This window comes from Ursus americanus, chromosome 30 (assembly GCF_024610735.1).
Source record: "Ursus americanus isolate L20-20 chromosome 30, mUrsAme1.1.p, whole genome shotgun sequence".
Lineage (NCBI taxonomy): Eukaryota > Metazoa > Chordata > Mammalia > Carnivora > Ursidae > Ursus > Ursus americanus.
Window position 1 is genome coordinate 779988 of NC_142156.1, and position 16115 is coordinate 796102.

Here is a 16115-nt window from a genome sequence, read left to right on the forward strand (position 1 = left end):
TGGACTGAGATCTGCCCCAGGATGCTGCTGCAGGTCTGTGGACCACGTGCCGAAAGCAGGCCCTGGACGACTGCAAGAGTGTGATGCCAGCTCCCACCCCTTAAGCTCCTATGGCTGAAGACAGGACCACCCATGGGGCCAGGGGCCTGGCATGGAAAAAGGGGTTCCACTCTCCCCAGCCAGGCCAGGTGGGTTTGGTGGGAAACAAGACCAGTCTCATTATTGCACTGAGCAGCCCTGAAGACACATGAGATCTGTCGGCCAGGAGATAGATGATCTGGGGGGGTCTAACTTTATCCAATAAAATAAGAAGCGTCACTTAATTGAACATTTCCAGGGGCTGGGTACCACGTGCTGGCCACATTAGACCAGTATCTGATTTGTCCTTACAATAGCTATGCAAAGCAAGCATTCGTATCCCCATTCGGTGGAGAAGCAAATGGAGGCACATGTGGTTTGCAGTGAGTAGTATTGCTAGTTTCCGCCTTCCAAGAGCATGATAGGGCTGCGCTTCCTGGAATGTTGTGGATGAGGTCAATGAGGCGTGAGCAGAAAGAGTATGTGCTGCTCTCAGGGTGGAGCATTTCATTGTCCTTCAGGAGCCCCAGACCTACCTTTCCCTCTGTCACTGCGACTGGGAATATTCCAGAAGGTGTCGTTCCATCAGCCAGGCCCTTTAATGTGGTGCAAGCAGAGCCCCCAGCTGACCCACGAGAGACACACAGTACGCATGATAAATCAACCTCTGTTGTACTAAGCCATTGAGATTCCAGGACTGTTTGTTACTGCAACATAACCTTGGTTATCCTGACTGATACGTGTAAGGAAGCTAGGACTTCATGAGGCTAGGATTTAACCCAGACCTCGATGATCTCATAGCTTATGTTCCTCCTCTGAATTCAGTGCTGGGCAAGACATGGGTATCTACAAATCTTTGGCAAATCCTTCCACACCCTCCACCCACAGATTAAGCCCCTCATACCTCTCATGGTTGCAGCCATTGGACGAGCCACCATCGGCCAGGCCACTCTGTGAACAGGGTGAGCAGGAGGATTTCTGGGGGCTGGGTTGCCAAAGGGGCGGTAGGTTGCTCACGGAGACATCCATCAGGTCCTGGGGGACTGTGGTGGACAGGAGGGTCGGAGCAAGAGCCCCGGTTAAGCCTATGTGGGTCACAGAAAGCTCATCCCAAAGCAACCAGCTTGCCCCTAGGCCAGCACAGGGACAGGGAAAGACCCTGAATGTGACAGTCAGAGACAGCGACCCCAATCATTATCTGACCCAGACCTGTGAGCCCACCTGATCCAGGGAAAACCACCACCAAGATTTGGGGCCCTCAGCAGACAGGCAGAGCTGATGAGAGCTGAAGAGAGAGGAAGAAGTGGGGCATGGGGGGAAGAGAGACAGACAAGAGGGACAGACCCAGTCCCAGAGCAGGAGGCCGAGCCTCACCATGTTGTCATTCAAGCGTCCTCACAGGAGGCTGACAAGAAGGAAGAGGAGCCTGCTGGGGGCTTCTGGGGACGGCTCATAGTCCCGAGTCGCCAGAGACAGACTCTCTGGAAGACAGAGTCTACCGGGGAGACAGAAGGGAGCCTAACTCAACAGATGAGGCAGGGTGCCAAGGACGAGGGACCCAATGGAGCTCCTGCTGATGAGGCCACCTGCACTGTCCATCATCCTGAGCCATAGGGCTCTTCCATCAACAGGTCTCAAACAGGTGGGTTACCCCCACCCAGAATCACGTGGCGGGGGGCTTCTTAAAAAGCCATGCCTGTATCCTACCCCTGACCTACTGAATTTAAACCTCCTGGAGATACAGCCCTTAAATCCGTATATCCAAAAAAAATTTTGATAACAGCAGCCACGTTCGAGAACCAAGAGAGCATGACTGATATCCTAACACGGACACTGGTGACTTGTGATCACATGGTCCCAGGATGCAGCACTTGGAGTGTCCCTCACCGCCTTCCCTGCCAGCTCCATGGAAACCGCCCCGTCTGCAGAGCCGCATGACAGACACAACGGTGACTCACACATTACAATTTCTATCACTAACTTCCTGGCCTCCTGGCAGTTCCAGACAGGTGCAAACATTTTATTTTCTCTAGGACAGGGCTCGGGAAACATTTTCCGTCAAGGGCCAGGCAGTAAACATTTTTAGGGTTCGTGAACCATTTGGCCGCGATCATAGCCACTCAACTTTGTCATCATCATGCAAACACAGCCATCCACAAGCTGCAAACACGTGAGCGTGGCTATGTTCCAATAACACTTTATTTATGGACACTGAAATCTGAGTTTCGTATTTTTACAGGTCACAAATATTACTCTTCTTTTGATTTTTTTCAATCATTAAAAAAATGTAAAAACCATTCTTAGCTCATGGGTCGCACTGAATGAGGTTGGCTCCGGCCCCTGGGCCCTGGTTTGCCAAGTCCTGACCTAGGAGATTGAGAAGGGTGCACATCTGTCCCACAGGCCCTGCCCCCTCAAGGATGACTGGTAATCCCTGGCCTCTTCCCTTGGGCTGCGAGGCTGGGAAGTTATGGACCCAGGGCCACTTGTCATCAGAGCTCAGTAGCTGACAGGGCCCAGCCCTAGCCACTGTTAGTGCAGAAAGCTCCTCCCCAAGCTGACTCACTGATGAGCTGGCCAAGAAAGACCAGTGAGCCCCTGTAAAATGTTCTAGAAAAGCATCCCCAGTTCTCCGCCAGTCTGAGGGAAGCATTGATCAGCTTCAGCAAGCTGTGGCCAGTATGCCTTGGCCCCGGCCCCAGCATCTCACACTCCACCAGCATCACCAGTGGACCCCTTCCCTATGGACCCCACAACACTCCAAGCTGCATTCTGCCACGTGGAGGCTGGACAGCGTGAGGGCATCCATTTGTCTCCGGCTTCCCTCGTCCTGGGGACCAAGACTCAAAAGACAGCATGGCAGAGGTGGCCAGCACCCAGCCCCAGGCATGGGAGGAGCCCAGACATTACTGGGGGGCTGCTGCTTCCGGCCCGACACGGGGAAGGTGGTGTCCCATCTGGCTCGCGCCCACTGACCGCCCCTGGCCACCACCAGCACGGACCGGCTGGTAGGAACCACCGTCCTGGCGGGGCTCGCGGAGCCGGGGGCAGGGCTGCCCAGGGGGTCAGGAGCAACTTGAGACACAAAACAAAAAGCACTAGTGAAATGAAATGTCTGAGGTGGGCAGAACCCTGAAACAGCCAAAGAACCCACTCCTCGGGGCTTGATCTCCCCCCTGCCCGGCTCTGCACAGCTCCCATGTATTGTGTTGGCTTTGAGGAAGAAAGAACGCTGATGTTTATAAAATGCCCTACTGTGTGCCGGCTGCTGTGCAGGGATTGCTTTATCAGCCTTAATGCCCCTGTGGGAGATGCATCTCTCCTCCCATTCTGCAGAGTGGAAACTGAGGCTCAGAATGGCAACACTACTGAACCATCCACGGCCCCAGCAGGTGGTAACTGGCATAACAGCTCTTTCCGACCGAGGTCCCCTTTCTCTTTCTGCTAACGACAGCTATCACTTACTGAGAGCAAATATTATTATTATTATTATCCCCTTTTACAGATTTGGGAACTGAGGCACAGATGGAAGCATCATGCCCAAGACCACCCAGTGAACAAATAGTGCAGCTGGGATTCTGACCCAGGGCATCAGACCCCAAGACCCTATTCACACTCTCCTGACCGATATCCCCCCTCAACCTCATCCATCCTCTGTCCAGACCAGCAGTTCTCAACTGGGGCAATTCTGGCCCCTCAAGGACATTTGGCGATGTCTGGCGACATTTTTTGTTGTCGCAACCTGAGAATTTGCTAGATGCTATTGGCATCTATCCAGTGGGTAGAGACCAGGGATGCTGCTTGCCATCCTATAATGGACAAGACCCCCCCTCCCAAACACACAATTATTCATCCAATGTGTCAACCCCGCCCTAGGCCAGCTCTGTTCAATAGGAATCTTCCCTGAGCCACCAGCTTATTTAGAAGTTTCTAGTAGCCACACTAAAAGGGGGGAAAGAAACAGATGAAATCAATTTCAACAGTATATTCTGTTTGACCTAGTGTATCCCTAATGTTACCATTTTAACATAGAGTCAATATAACATTGCTGATGAGATATTTTACATTCTTTCCTATTGTTGCTCCAAAGTCTCCAGAATGCAGGGTGTCTTTTACACTTAAGGCACATCTCTCTTCGAACTCGTTGCATTTCAAGTGCTCGGGAGCCACACGTGGCTCACGCCTACCACGCCAGATGGTACAGACAGTCTCAGCAACACAGGAGTCTGAAAATGCCCTCCTCTGACTCTGAGCCTGTCTGCACGGTTCAGAACTTGTCTTTGCCTCCTCTGTGCACACAGACCGGGTGGTGGAGACAGAGGCAGGAAGACACTGAGAGGGGGTTTAGAACCATTTATGGCCCCTCATCCCTCCCACAGGGCCAAACTCTTCTCTCTTATTACTTGAGGCAGGCATCTGCAAACTTTTTCTATAAAGGGCCAGATAGTAACTATTTTTGGCTTTGTGGACCATACGGTCTCTGTCACAACACTCCCACTCCGCTGCTGCGGTGTGAGAGCAGCCACACACAATATGGATATGAATGGGCGGGACTGTGTTCCAATAAAACTTTATTTACAAAAGTAGGCAGGGGGCCGAATTTGGACCACAGGAAGGAGTCTGCCCATTTCTGATGTAGGCACTTCTTCAGAAAGGACGTCCTTGTTCTCAAAGATTCTGAAAACCATACATGACTGCTTGTGTTAGCTCTGTGAGGCTCAGGCCCCTGGGAAAAAAACCACTTGTCCTCTAGTTCCAAACACCTGGAATCATTTTCATGATCAGCTAACATCTGGATCCAGGGGGCCCAGAGACGGGGCAGCTTACCGAATTCAGACCGCATGCCGGGGCAGATGGTCCTGAACACGTAATCTGTGGCCTCGTCGTCTTCCTTGTCTGAAGACGTGGACTCGGAACCCTGAGGGCTTCGCTTGCGCAGTTTGGGAAATACTTTGCCCTGAAAGAAGGTGTCCTATTGCACAGTCCTTGGGATACACCTGTCCCCACAATCTGCACAGCCTGAGGGTTTCAGTGGGGTGTGTATGTGCCCACAAAGCCACTTAAGGATCCATGGGCAAGAATGACCACTCCTCCGGGTGCCTGGGTGGCTCAGTCGGTTAAGCATCTGACTCTTGATTTCGGCTCAAGTCATGATCTCAGGGTCGTGAGATCCGGCCCCAAGTCTTGGGTTGGGTGCGGAGCCTACTTGGGATTCTCCCTCTCCCCCACCCCTCCCCCACCCTGCTTGCACACACACGCATGCACCTCTCTTTCAAAAAATAAAGAATGACCACTCCCCGTAGCTGACCCCCACCCCAGCCTCCCTGGGTCCCCTGTGATCACTCACCTTTCCCCGCTGAGACCAGAGTGGAGGGTCCAGCTGCCCATGAGGGAGCAGCCCATTTTCCAGGCACGAGAGGAACTGCAGGAGGTGCCCTCCCTTGGGGAAGCAGAAAGGCGGCCTCTGGATCCCGTCCTGGCTGACCAGCACCACTGTCCCGCCGCTGTCCACTGCCACCACGACCCAGCCAGAGGAGATCCAGCGGGAAGTCAGTATGAGGCATGGGTATGGGGCCCTCCCGGCATACACATCCCCCCAGGCATGTCAAACCAGACCCACAGACCTGCTCCAAGGCTCTGAGAAAGGCCTGGGCAGAAGGTCAGGGCCAGTTTTTAGCCCCCGCCAAGCCTCTTCCACCCCACCTGCCACGGTCACTGACCAGGAAGTAGAGGACATGATCCAGAAGACTATGTTTGGCCCCGATGAAGTCACCCCCCAAAGGAAATGATGCCCCTAAACATGTGATGTCCCTCTACACCCTCAATCACCCTCTACGAATCAGCCTGACCTATTTCTTCATGGAGGCTTGCAGACCTATCCCTTCTCAGGGCAGTAGTTGACTTGCTAGCACGTATTGAGCGCTTACTGTATATAGCACAGCATGTTAAAGGCAGTGTCTTACTGGAATACTCAAAATAGACCTATGAGGTATATCTCTTATTGTGTGTTTTACAAGTGATGAAACCAAGGCTCAGAGAGGCGATGTAATTTGCCCAGGGCTGCACAGTAGGGCCTGGATCTGAACCCAGATCTGTCTCACTAACTAAGCTTCATGTTTTGTGCCTTGGTGGGGCATGGATCACTTGCTTTCTACAGCAGGATGGCCTTTTGCTTGTTCTGAATGTGCCTTCTCTGAGCCTTAAAGGAGAACTCTAGTTATTAATCCCAGATCTTGAGAGCACAGGCTTTGGAATGATAAAGACCTGATTTCGAGTCCAAACTCAGGAGTTCCCGGGGTGTGTGACCTCGTGCCAAGCTGTTTAGAGCCCTGCTTGGCACATCGTAAGCGCTCAATAGGCGTGAGCAGCTAATACCATGGGTTTGGTGCTGAGCCCTTATCATATGTCACAGGATGTTCACAACAACGCCAGGAGTAGGTGCTGTTGTGATTCCGTTTTACAGATGGGGAAACTGAGGCTCAGCGAGAGGTCACTTGTTTGAGGCTGCACAGGTACTAAGGAGGTGGGGCCAGGCAGGGGAGCCAGGAGGAACACCCCAGCCCCGTGCTCCCCCATGGTCCCTACCTTGCTGATGGCAGTGCAGGTACACAATCTCCTCCAGGCAGATGGTCATGGCATAGTCCCAGTAGACGCTGGAAGGGGAGGGATGGTTAGGTCCGCAGGATGCCTGCTCACCGATTCGTGGCAAAGGGCCCAGGAGGCCACGAAACCACACCCATGGGCTCCTGCACCCTTCTCACTAGGACCCACCTGTCTCCAACATCTGTATTCCAGGCTTCCCAGAATCCATCTCCCCTTCTTTGGTCCCAGCACCCCAGTTTTCTAAGGACCACTCCTCTCTTAACCCCAGTCCATGTGGCTGAGGCGGAGTCCACCCACCCTCTATGCCAGGATTCCAGGAATGGCCATCTGACCCCAGCCTGGCCGGTCAGCATTTTCCACTGTTCCAGCCAAGTGACTGGTTTAGGGATGGCCCTGCAACCCAAGCAGAAATAATGAGGCTCGGAGAGAGAGTTAAGATGGCAGAGGAGTAGGGGGTCCCCTTTTTCAGCCGGTCCCCTGAGTCGAGCTGGATAGGTACCAGACCAGCCTAAACACCCACGGAATCAGCCTGAGACGCAGGAAGATACATCTGGATCTCTACAAATGAACATCTCTAGCACTGAGCATTGAGGTACGAAGTGGGGGAGCCGTGAATCCCCGCACAGATATTGGAAGATAAACAGAAGGGGGAGGGAGCCACCGTGCTCGGGCACCGACCGGGAAGCAGGAGCCACCTGCACGGGGGAGCGGGCGGGCTCCCGGACTGGCACCCGCAAGAGAGAGAGCAGACTGAGACCGTAAGCCTGGGAACGCGCCCGACCAGAGTGAAAACCAACGCCCCGGAGTGCTCACTGGAACCGGACTGATACCGGGAGCTCGGGAGTGTGCGCGCGTCCAAACTGAAAACCAGAGCTCTGGAGTGCACACTCAAACTAGGCTGAAACCAACAGTTTGGGAGTGCGCGTGCGCGACCAGACTGAAAACCGGTGCTCCGGAGCACCCCGGACCACACTGAAACCGAGAGCTCGGGAGCGCACGCGGGAACCGGGGCGGCTGGCGGTGTTCGAAGCACAAAGGATAGGGACTTGCCAGCCCTGGAAGCGAGGACTGGGAGAGTGGCTGTGGGGCGCACAACCCGGGACACTTCAGGGTTTTTAGCAGCACCAACAGAAACAGAGGTAAAGTGGCCAGGAGAGTTCAGTGGAGAGCGGACTGTGATCTCTCTGTTCTGAGACAGAGGCTAGGATTCAGCCACTGCTGCTCTGACTCTCAGAAGAGGCACAGAAAACCATCAGGGAAAGCTGCCAGAGAACAAAAGCCCGGAATTACCAGCTCACATTGTGCCCATCCCCATCCCCCCTCGCAGGGGACGGGGCAACTCTACCCAAACAGGGGTGCCTGAGTATCAGTGCGGCAGGCCCCTCCCCCAGAAGGCAGGCTGAAAAATCAAGAAGCCCACATTCCTAAGGTCCCTATAAAACAAAAGCACGCTGCCTGGGTCCTGGTCAATAATTTGGGCTCTGGGCATCCCGGCTACCTCTCCTCATCAGAATGACGAGAAGGAGAAATACCCCCCAGCAAAGAAAAGACCATGAGTCTGTGGCCTCTGCCACAGAACTGATATTTATGGATATAACCAAATTGTGAGAAATGGAGTTCAGAGTAACAATGGTCAAGATGATGTGTAGACTTGAAGAAAATATTAACGAGAATATAGAATCTCTAAGGGCGGAAATGAGAGCGAATCTGGCAGAAATTAAAAATGCTATGAATCAAATGCAGTCTAAACTAGAGGCTCTGACGGCTAGGGTGAATGAGGCAGAAGAAGGAATTAGTGAAATGGAGGATGGGATGGTAGAAGGGAAAGTTAAAATGAAACTTGGCTCAAAAAAATCCAATCTCAAGAATGTAGGTTACGGGAGATTACTGACTCAATGAAACGTTCCAATGTCAGAATCATCAGCATCCCCGAAGGGGTGGAAAAAGAGAGAGGTCTAGAAGAGATATTTGAACAAATTGTAGCTGAAAACTTCCCTAATCTAGCAAAGGATTCAAGCATTCGTGTTCAAGAGGCAGAGAGGACCCGTCCCAAATTCAACCACGACAAACCTACGCCACGCCCGTCATGTCATAGTGCATTTCGTAACTATTAGATTGAAGGATGCAGTATTGAAAGCGGCCAGGGCAAAGAAATTTCTCACATACAAAGGCAAAAATATCAGGATTACGTCAGACTTGTCTACACAGACCTGGAATGAGAGAAAGGGTTGGGGGGGGGCATTTTTAAAGCTCTTTCAGAGAAAAACATGCAGCCAAGGATCCTTTATCCAGCAAGGCTGTCATTCAGAATTGATGGACAGATAAGGACCTTCCAGAATCGCCAGACACTGACCAATTTCATAACCACGAAACCAGCCCTACAGGAGATATTAAGGGGGGGTTCTATAAAAGTAAAAAGGCCCAAGAGTGATACAGAACAGAAAGCTACAATCTATAGAAACAAAGACTTTACAGGCAACATGACCTCATTAAAATCATATTTCTCAGTAATCATTCTCAATGTGAATGGCCTAAATGCTCCCATAAATGCCACAGGGTTGCCGATTGGATAAAAAGACATGACCCATCCATTTGCTGTCTACAAGAGACTCATTTTGAACCTAAAGATACATCCAGACTGAAAGTGAAGGGATGGAAAACCATTTTTCATGCCAGTGGACCTCAAAAGAAAGCTGGGGTAGCAATTCTCAGATCAGACAGATTGGATTTTACTAAAGACTGTAGTTAGAGACACAGTAGGACACTATATTATTCTTAAAGGATGTATCCAACAAGTGGATATGACAATTATAAATGTCTATACCCCCAACAGGGGAGCAGCAAGATACACAAGCCAACTCTTAACCAGAATAAAGAGACATATAGATAAAAATATGTTAATAGTAGGGGACCTCAACACTCTGCTCACAGACAGATCACCTAAGCAGAAAATCAACAAAGAAACAAGGCTTTGAATGAGATACTAGACCAGATGGACCTCATAGATATATATATATATATAGAACACTACACCCCAGAACAAAAGAATACTCATTCTTTTCGAATGCACATGGAACTTTCTCCAGAATAGACCATATACTGGGTCACAAAACAGGTCTCAACCGATACCAAAAGACTGAAATTATTCCCTGCATATTCTCAGACCACATGCTTTGAAATTGGAACTCAATCAAAAGGAAAAATTTGGAAGAAACTCAAATACTTGGAAACTAAGAACCATCCTGCTCAAGAATGATTCGATAAACCAGGAAATCAAAAATCAATTTAAACAATTTATGGAGAATAACAAAAATGAAAACACAATGGTCCAAAACCTACGGGACACTGCAAAGGCAGCCTTAAGGGGGAAATACATAGCCATCCCGGCCTCACTCAAAAGAATAGAAAAATCTAAAATGCAGTTTTTATATTCTGACCTCAAGAAGCTGGAACAGGAACAGAAGAACAGGCCTAACCCATGCACGAGAAAGCAGTTCAAGATTAGAGCAGAGATCAATGAATTAGAAACAAAGAGCACAGTAGTTCAGATCAACAGAATTAGAAGCTGGTTCTTTGAAAGAATAAATAAGATCAATAAGCCACTGGCAAGACTTATTCAAAAGAATAGAGAAAGGACCCAAATTAATAAAATTATGAATGAAAAGGGAGAGGTCACAACTAACACCAATGAAATAGGAAGGATCATTAGAAACTTTTATCAACAGCTTTATGCCAATAAATTAAACAACCTGGCAGAAATGGATGCCTTCCTGGAAACCTATAAACTACCAAAACTGAAACTGGAAGAAATTGATTTTTTAAACAGACCAATTAATTATAAGAGATTGAAGCAGTGATCAAAAATCTCCCGAAAAACAAGACTCCAGGGCCTGATGGATTCCCCAGGCAATTCTACCAAACATTCAAAGAAGAAATAATACCTATTCTCCTGAAGCTGTTTCAAAAAACTAGATACAGAAGGAAAACTAGCAAACTCATTCTATGAGGCCAGTATTACTTTGCCTGATCCCCAAACCAGGCAAAGACCCCCTCAAAAAGGAGAATTACAGACCGATTTCCCTGATGAATATGGATGCCAAAATTCTCAACAAGATCCTAGCTAATAGGATCCAACAGTACATTAAAAGGATTATCCATCATGACCAAGTGGGATTCATCCCTGGGATGCAAGGGTGGTTCAACATTCGCAAATCGATCAGTGTAACAGATCATATCAACAAGAGTCAAGAACCATACAATCCTCTCAATAGATGCAGAAAAAGCATTTGACAAAATACAGCATCGTTTCCTGATTAAAACACTTCAGAGTGTAGGGATAGAGGGTACATTCCTCAATTTCATAAAAACCATCTATGAAAAGCCTACAGCAAATATCATTCGCAATGGGGAAAAGCTGGAAGCCTTTCCCTTAAGATCAGGAACACGACAAGGATGCCCACTCTCGCTACTATTATTCAACATAGTACTAGAAGTCCTTGCAACAGCAATCAGACAACAAAAAGGGATCAAAGATATCCAAATCGGCAAAGAAGAAGTCAAACTGTCTCTCTTCGCAGATGACATGATACTCTATATATGGAAAACCCAAAGAATTCACCCCCAAACTACTAGAAGTTATAGAGCAATTCAGTAATGTGGTGGGATACAAAATCAATGCTCAGAAACCAGTTGCATTTCTATACACGAACAATGAGACTGAAGAAAGAGAAATCAGGGAATCCATTCCACTTACGATAGCACCAAAAACCATACATTATCTCGGAATTAACTTAACCAGAGAAGTAAAGGATCTGTATTCTAGAAACTACAAATCACTCTTGAAAGACATTGAAGAAGACACAAAAAGATGGAAAAACATTCCATGCTCGTGGATCGGAAGAATTAACATAGTCAAAATGTCTATGCTACCCAGAACAATCTACACTTTCAATGCCATCCTGATCAAAATACCAATGACATTTTACAAAGAACTGGAACAAACAGCCCTTAAATTTGTGTGGAACCAGAAAAGGCCCAGAATCGCCAAGGAACTGTTGAAAAGGAAAAACAAAGCTGGGGGAATCACAAGGCCAGATTTCGAGCTGTACTACAAAGCTGTGATCACAAAGACAATATGGTACTGGCACAAAAACAGACACACAGACCAATGGAACAGGATAGAGAACCCAGAAATGGACCCTCGGCTCTTTGGGCAACTAATCTTTGACAAAGCAGGAAAAAACATCCAGTGGAAAAAAGACAGTCTCTTCAATAAATGGTGCTGGGAAAATTGGACAGCTACAGGCAAAAGAATGAAACTTGACCACTCTCTCACACCATACAAAAAGATAAACTCCAAATGGATGAAAGACCTCGATGTGAGACAGGATTCCATCAAAATCCTAGAGGAGAACATAGGCAGCAACCTGTAGGACATCGGCCACAGCAACATTTTTCATGATACATCTCCAAAGGCAAGAGAAACAAAAGAAAAAATGAACTTGTGGGGCTTCATCAAGATAAAAAGCTTCTGCACAGCCAAGGAAACAGTCAAAAAAACTAAGAGGCAGCCCACGGAATGGGAGAAGATATTTGCAAATGACACTACAGATAAAAGACTGGTACCCAAGATCTACAAAGAACTGCTCAAACTCAATACACGAGAAACAAATAAACAAATCAAAAAATGGGCAGAAGATATGAACAGACACTTTTCCAATGAAGACATACAAATGGCTAACAGACACATGAAAAAAATGTTCAAAATCATTAGCCATCAGAGAAATTCAAATCAAAACCACACTGAGATAGCACCTTCCGCCAGTTGGAATGGCAAAAATTGACAAGGCAGGAAACAACAATCGTTGGAGAGGATGTGGAGAAAGGGGATCCCTCCTACGTTGTTGGTGGGAATGCAAGTTGGTACAGCCACTCTGGAAAACAGTGTGGAGGTCCCTTAAAAAGTTAAAAATTGAGCTACCCTATGACCCAGCCATTGCACTACTGGGTATTTACCCCAAAGATACAGACGTAGTGAAGAGAAGGGCCATTAAGCACCCCAATGTTCATAGCAGCATTGTCCACAATAGCTAAATCGTGGAAGGAGCCAAGATGCCCTTCAACAGATGACTGGATTAAGAAGATGTGGTCCATATATACAATGGAATATTGCTCAGCCATTAAAAAGAACGATTTCTCAACATTTGCTACAATATGGATTGGACTGGAGGCGATAATGCTAAGCGAAATAAGTCAAGCAGAGAAAGACAATTATCATATGGTTTCACTCATTTATGGAACATAAGAAATAGGAAGATTGGTAGGAAAAGAAGGGGAAGAAGAAAGGGGGGGTAAACAGAAGGGGGAATGAACCATGAGAGACTATGGACTCTGGGAAGCAAACTGAGGACTTCAGAGGGGAGGGGGGTCCGGGAATGGGATAGACTGGTGATGGGTAGTAAGGAGGGCACATATTGCATGGTGCACTGGGTGTTGTTCGCAAGTAATGAATCATGGAACTTTACATCGAAAACTAGGGATGTACTGTATGGTGACTAACATAATAAAAAAAATAAAATAAAAAAATGGATAGCAAAAAAGAAAAAATTAAAAGTAATTTGAAAATAAAAAACAAGATTAAATTTTAGTTTCAACATAATCAATACAAATGAGTTGAACTAATCAATTAAAACACAGACATCAATTTGGAATAAAAATTTAAAAAAATAAATTTCTTTATATTAATTATATTAATTCATTATTACTTAAACTGATTAAAACCACATTTTACATATATTCTAGGCAATAATATATATACATGCATGTATATACATATGTATGTATGTATATTATGTGCATATACATACATATGTTTGTATACACATATATACTATATACATATGAAAGGTATTTGAAATGAAACCATCATTTCCCTGACTGTAGCATCAAAAATGTGGCAGTAAGAATCCAATAAATGACATTTCTATCAATAAAATAGCTTATAATTACAAAATTCCTTGATTATACATTTTGTCCCAGACCCTGCTAAATATGTGTATGGGATATTTATTCATGCTACAGATCTTATTAAATATGTGTATAAGATATTCATAGACCCTACTAAATATGTGGATGAGATTCCAGTTCATTCATATAAATTATTCTTTTCCACTGAAATAAGATTCTTGACAAAGTTATTTAATAAGACTCTCTGCATTTTGATTGACTATTGCTGTGTAACAAACTGCTCCAATAATTAATGGCTTATAACAGCAACGATTTATTATTTCTCCTGATTTTGTGGGTTGAATGAGTCCATCTTGGCCATTCCGCTTATATGGAGATGACTGAGCTTACTAGGTTGCTTTCAGATGGTGGTTTGGCTAGGCTAGAAAGTCCAGATAAATCCTGTACACTTCTCTCTGTCTACACGCGCTGCCTGCCTATAGACAGCTTGGACTTCTTTACACTGTAACTATAATACAAGAGAACAGCACAATTTGCAAGTGTTTATAAAATTTCTATTTGTGTGGTGCTTACAATCGTTAAATTGTCTAAAGAAAGTCACAAGGTCAGGCGTAGAGTCAATGTATGAGGGGACCGCACAAGACATAAATACAGGGAGTGGTTCACTGGGGAACAGTTAATAGTAACAACACTATTTTCACCGTGGTACCACCTCACTCAAACAATCAAAATCTAATTAATTGTGTCTCCATGTTTAAAGGCACCTTTGTCTTTGAACCTTTGCTTCTAAAATAGCATCTGCAACGTAACCCAGTTACGTGAAAATTTAGTATTCTGAGTCACTTTCTAATCGCTCCCCCATATATGAGAAACCTAGAAAACATGTTCTTTCCCAAATTATGTTTAAAGTTATGATACGATTTTTGCAATGTGAGAAGTGACCTATGGGACCAGATGACACAGGTTCAAATCCCAACTGTCGTTTAAAATAACTTCATGACCTCAGGCAAGGTATTTAAAACTCTTCTATAAGAATCCAATTTCTCGTTTGTGAAACCAGAGTTAATATACATATGGTTATGAAAACAATGCTTTGTGACACGTTTTGTTTAACAATGAAAATAAGGATGAGAACGAGTATGTTAATAATGATGAAGACGACATTATTGTTAAATGATGATAAGGGGCGTAAACCCAAACCAAAACTTCCTTTCGTTCAAAACTGCCAGCAACGACTGGGAAGTTAAGAGCATTGCTCTAGTCTCACAGTGAATTTTTTTTTTAAGACTTCATTTATTTATTTATTTATTTATTTATTTATTTATTTATTTATTTATTTATTTGACAGAGATAGAGACAGCCAGTGAGAGAGGGAACACAAGCAGGGGGAGTGGGAGAGGAAGAAGCAGGCTCATAGCGGAGGAGCCTGACGTGGGGCTCGATCCCACAACGCCGGGATCACGCCCTGAGCCGAAGGCAGACACTTAACCGCTGTGCCACCCAGGCGCCCCTCACAGTGAATTTTTAGTAAGTTTAACATTGTATATATTTATGCCATCAATTAATATCATGTAAGCCTACTGCACATTACATATGGATTTCAAACTCATTTTCAGCTCTTCTTTTGCTTTATTTACTAAATATTTAGTTGGTACTGAAGTTCTGCAGCTACGGGTCTGCCCATCCTTTTTTCCTGAACATAAATGGTAATATTTCTCCACTGGAATTATTTTGCTTTTCAGTGGAAAACAGGCAATTTAAATGTAAACATCTCTAGGGATTTTTCAGACTGCACAGGATTATTCTGTACACTGCTTACCAGAGAGAGCCATTTAATACCCCGTAACAGAGAGCAGTCCCTGAGTCTGTATCTCGAGGTAATGTGAGCAACTTTGCTTCATTCAGTTCCAGACTAAGGATGCACTTCACGGCAGAGATATGGAAATACTCTCAGGACAAATCTGCTCGCGTGGTAGGTCTAACATCCCACTGAAAATATTAACTTGAAAATGCAAATTTAAAACTATCTGCAGAATGGATTTTTATTTCTCAGATTTGAGAGATATCAAATCATATAAAAATATCATATTTTAAATCCCAACAATTTCGTCTTAAGAAAGCATACCACCAATTTCCATTTGTGAATTCATCTATGTAAGGGATTTTTTTATAGGTAAAAGATGATGATTTTCATTTTGTTTTAAGTGGCATTCAACAATTATTATTGAATAAATCACTCAAATACTAAACTAGACTCCTAAATACACAAAGAACCAAAAACTTTTCTTTTCTACATCTATTCTTGATTTCTTCTTTGGATTTACTAATAAAGTGTATTAAACTACATTAATGACAATTTAAAGAAAGTAGAAAAAAGTAAAACTTGCCAGGTTTTCAAGAATATACTGACGTCGAGGATTCAACTGACATTTTGGATAAGGTTCTGAAAAAGTGACATATGAGCCCCA

The 16115-nt window shown here is 45.7% G+C and overlaps 1 protein-coding gene across 1 annotated transcript in view; it reads right to left on the bottom strand.

Moving 5' to 3' along the window:
* Positions 1–16115, bottom strand: part of LOC148107424 (small G protein signaling modulator 1-like) — a 60163-nt gene that overhangs the window by 23463 nt on the left and 20585 nt on the right. Inside the window, 4 exon segments of the mRNA XM_087857152.1 lie at positions 983–1121; positions 4906–5035; positions 5426–5589; positions 6664–6731. Of these exon segments, the coding sequence (XP_087713278.1) occupies positions 983–1121; positions 4906–5035; positions 5426–5589; positions 6664–6731 (501 nt within the window).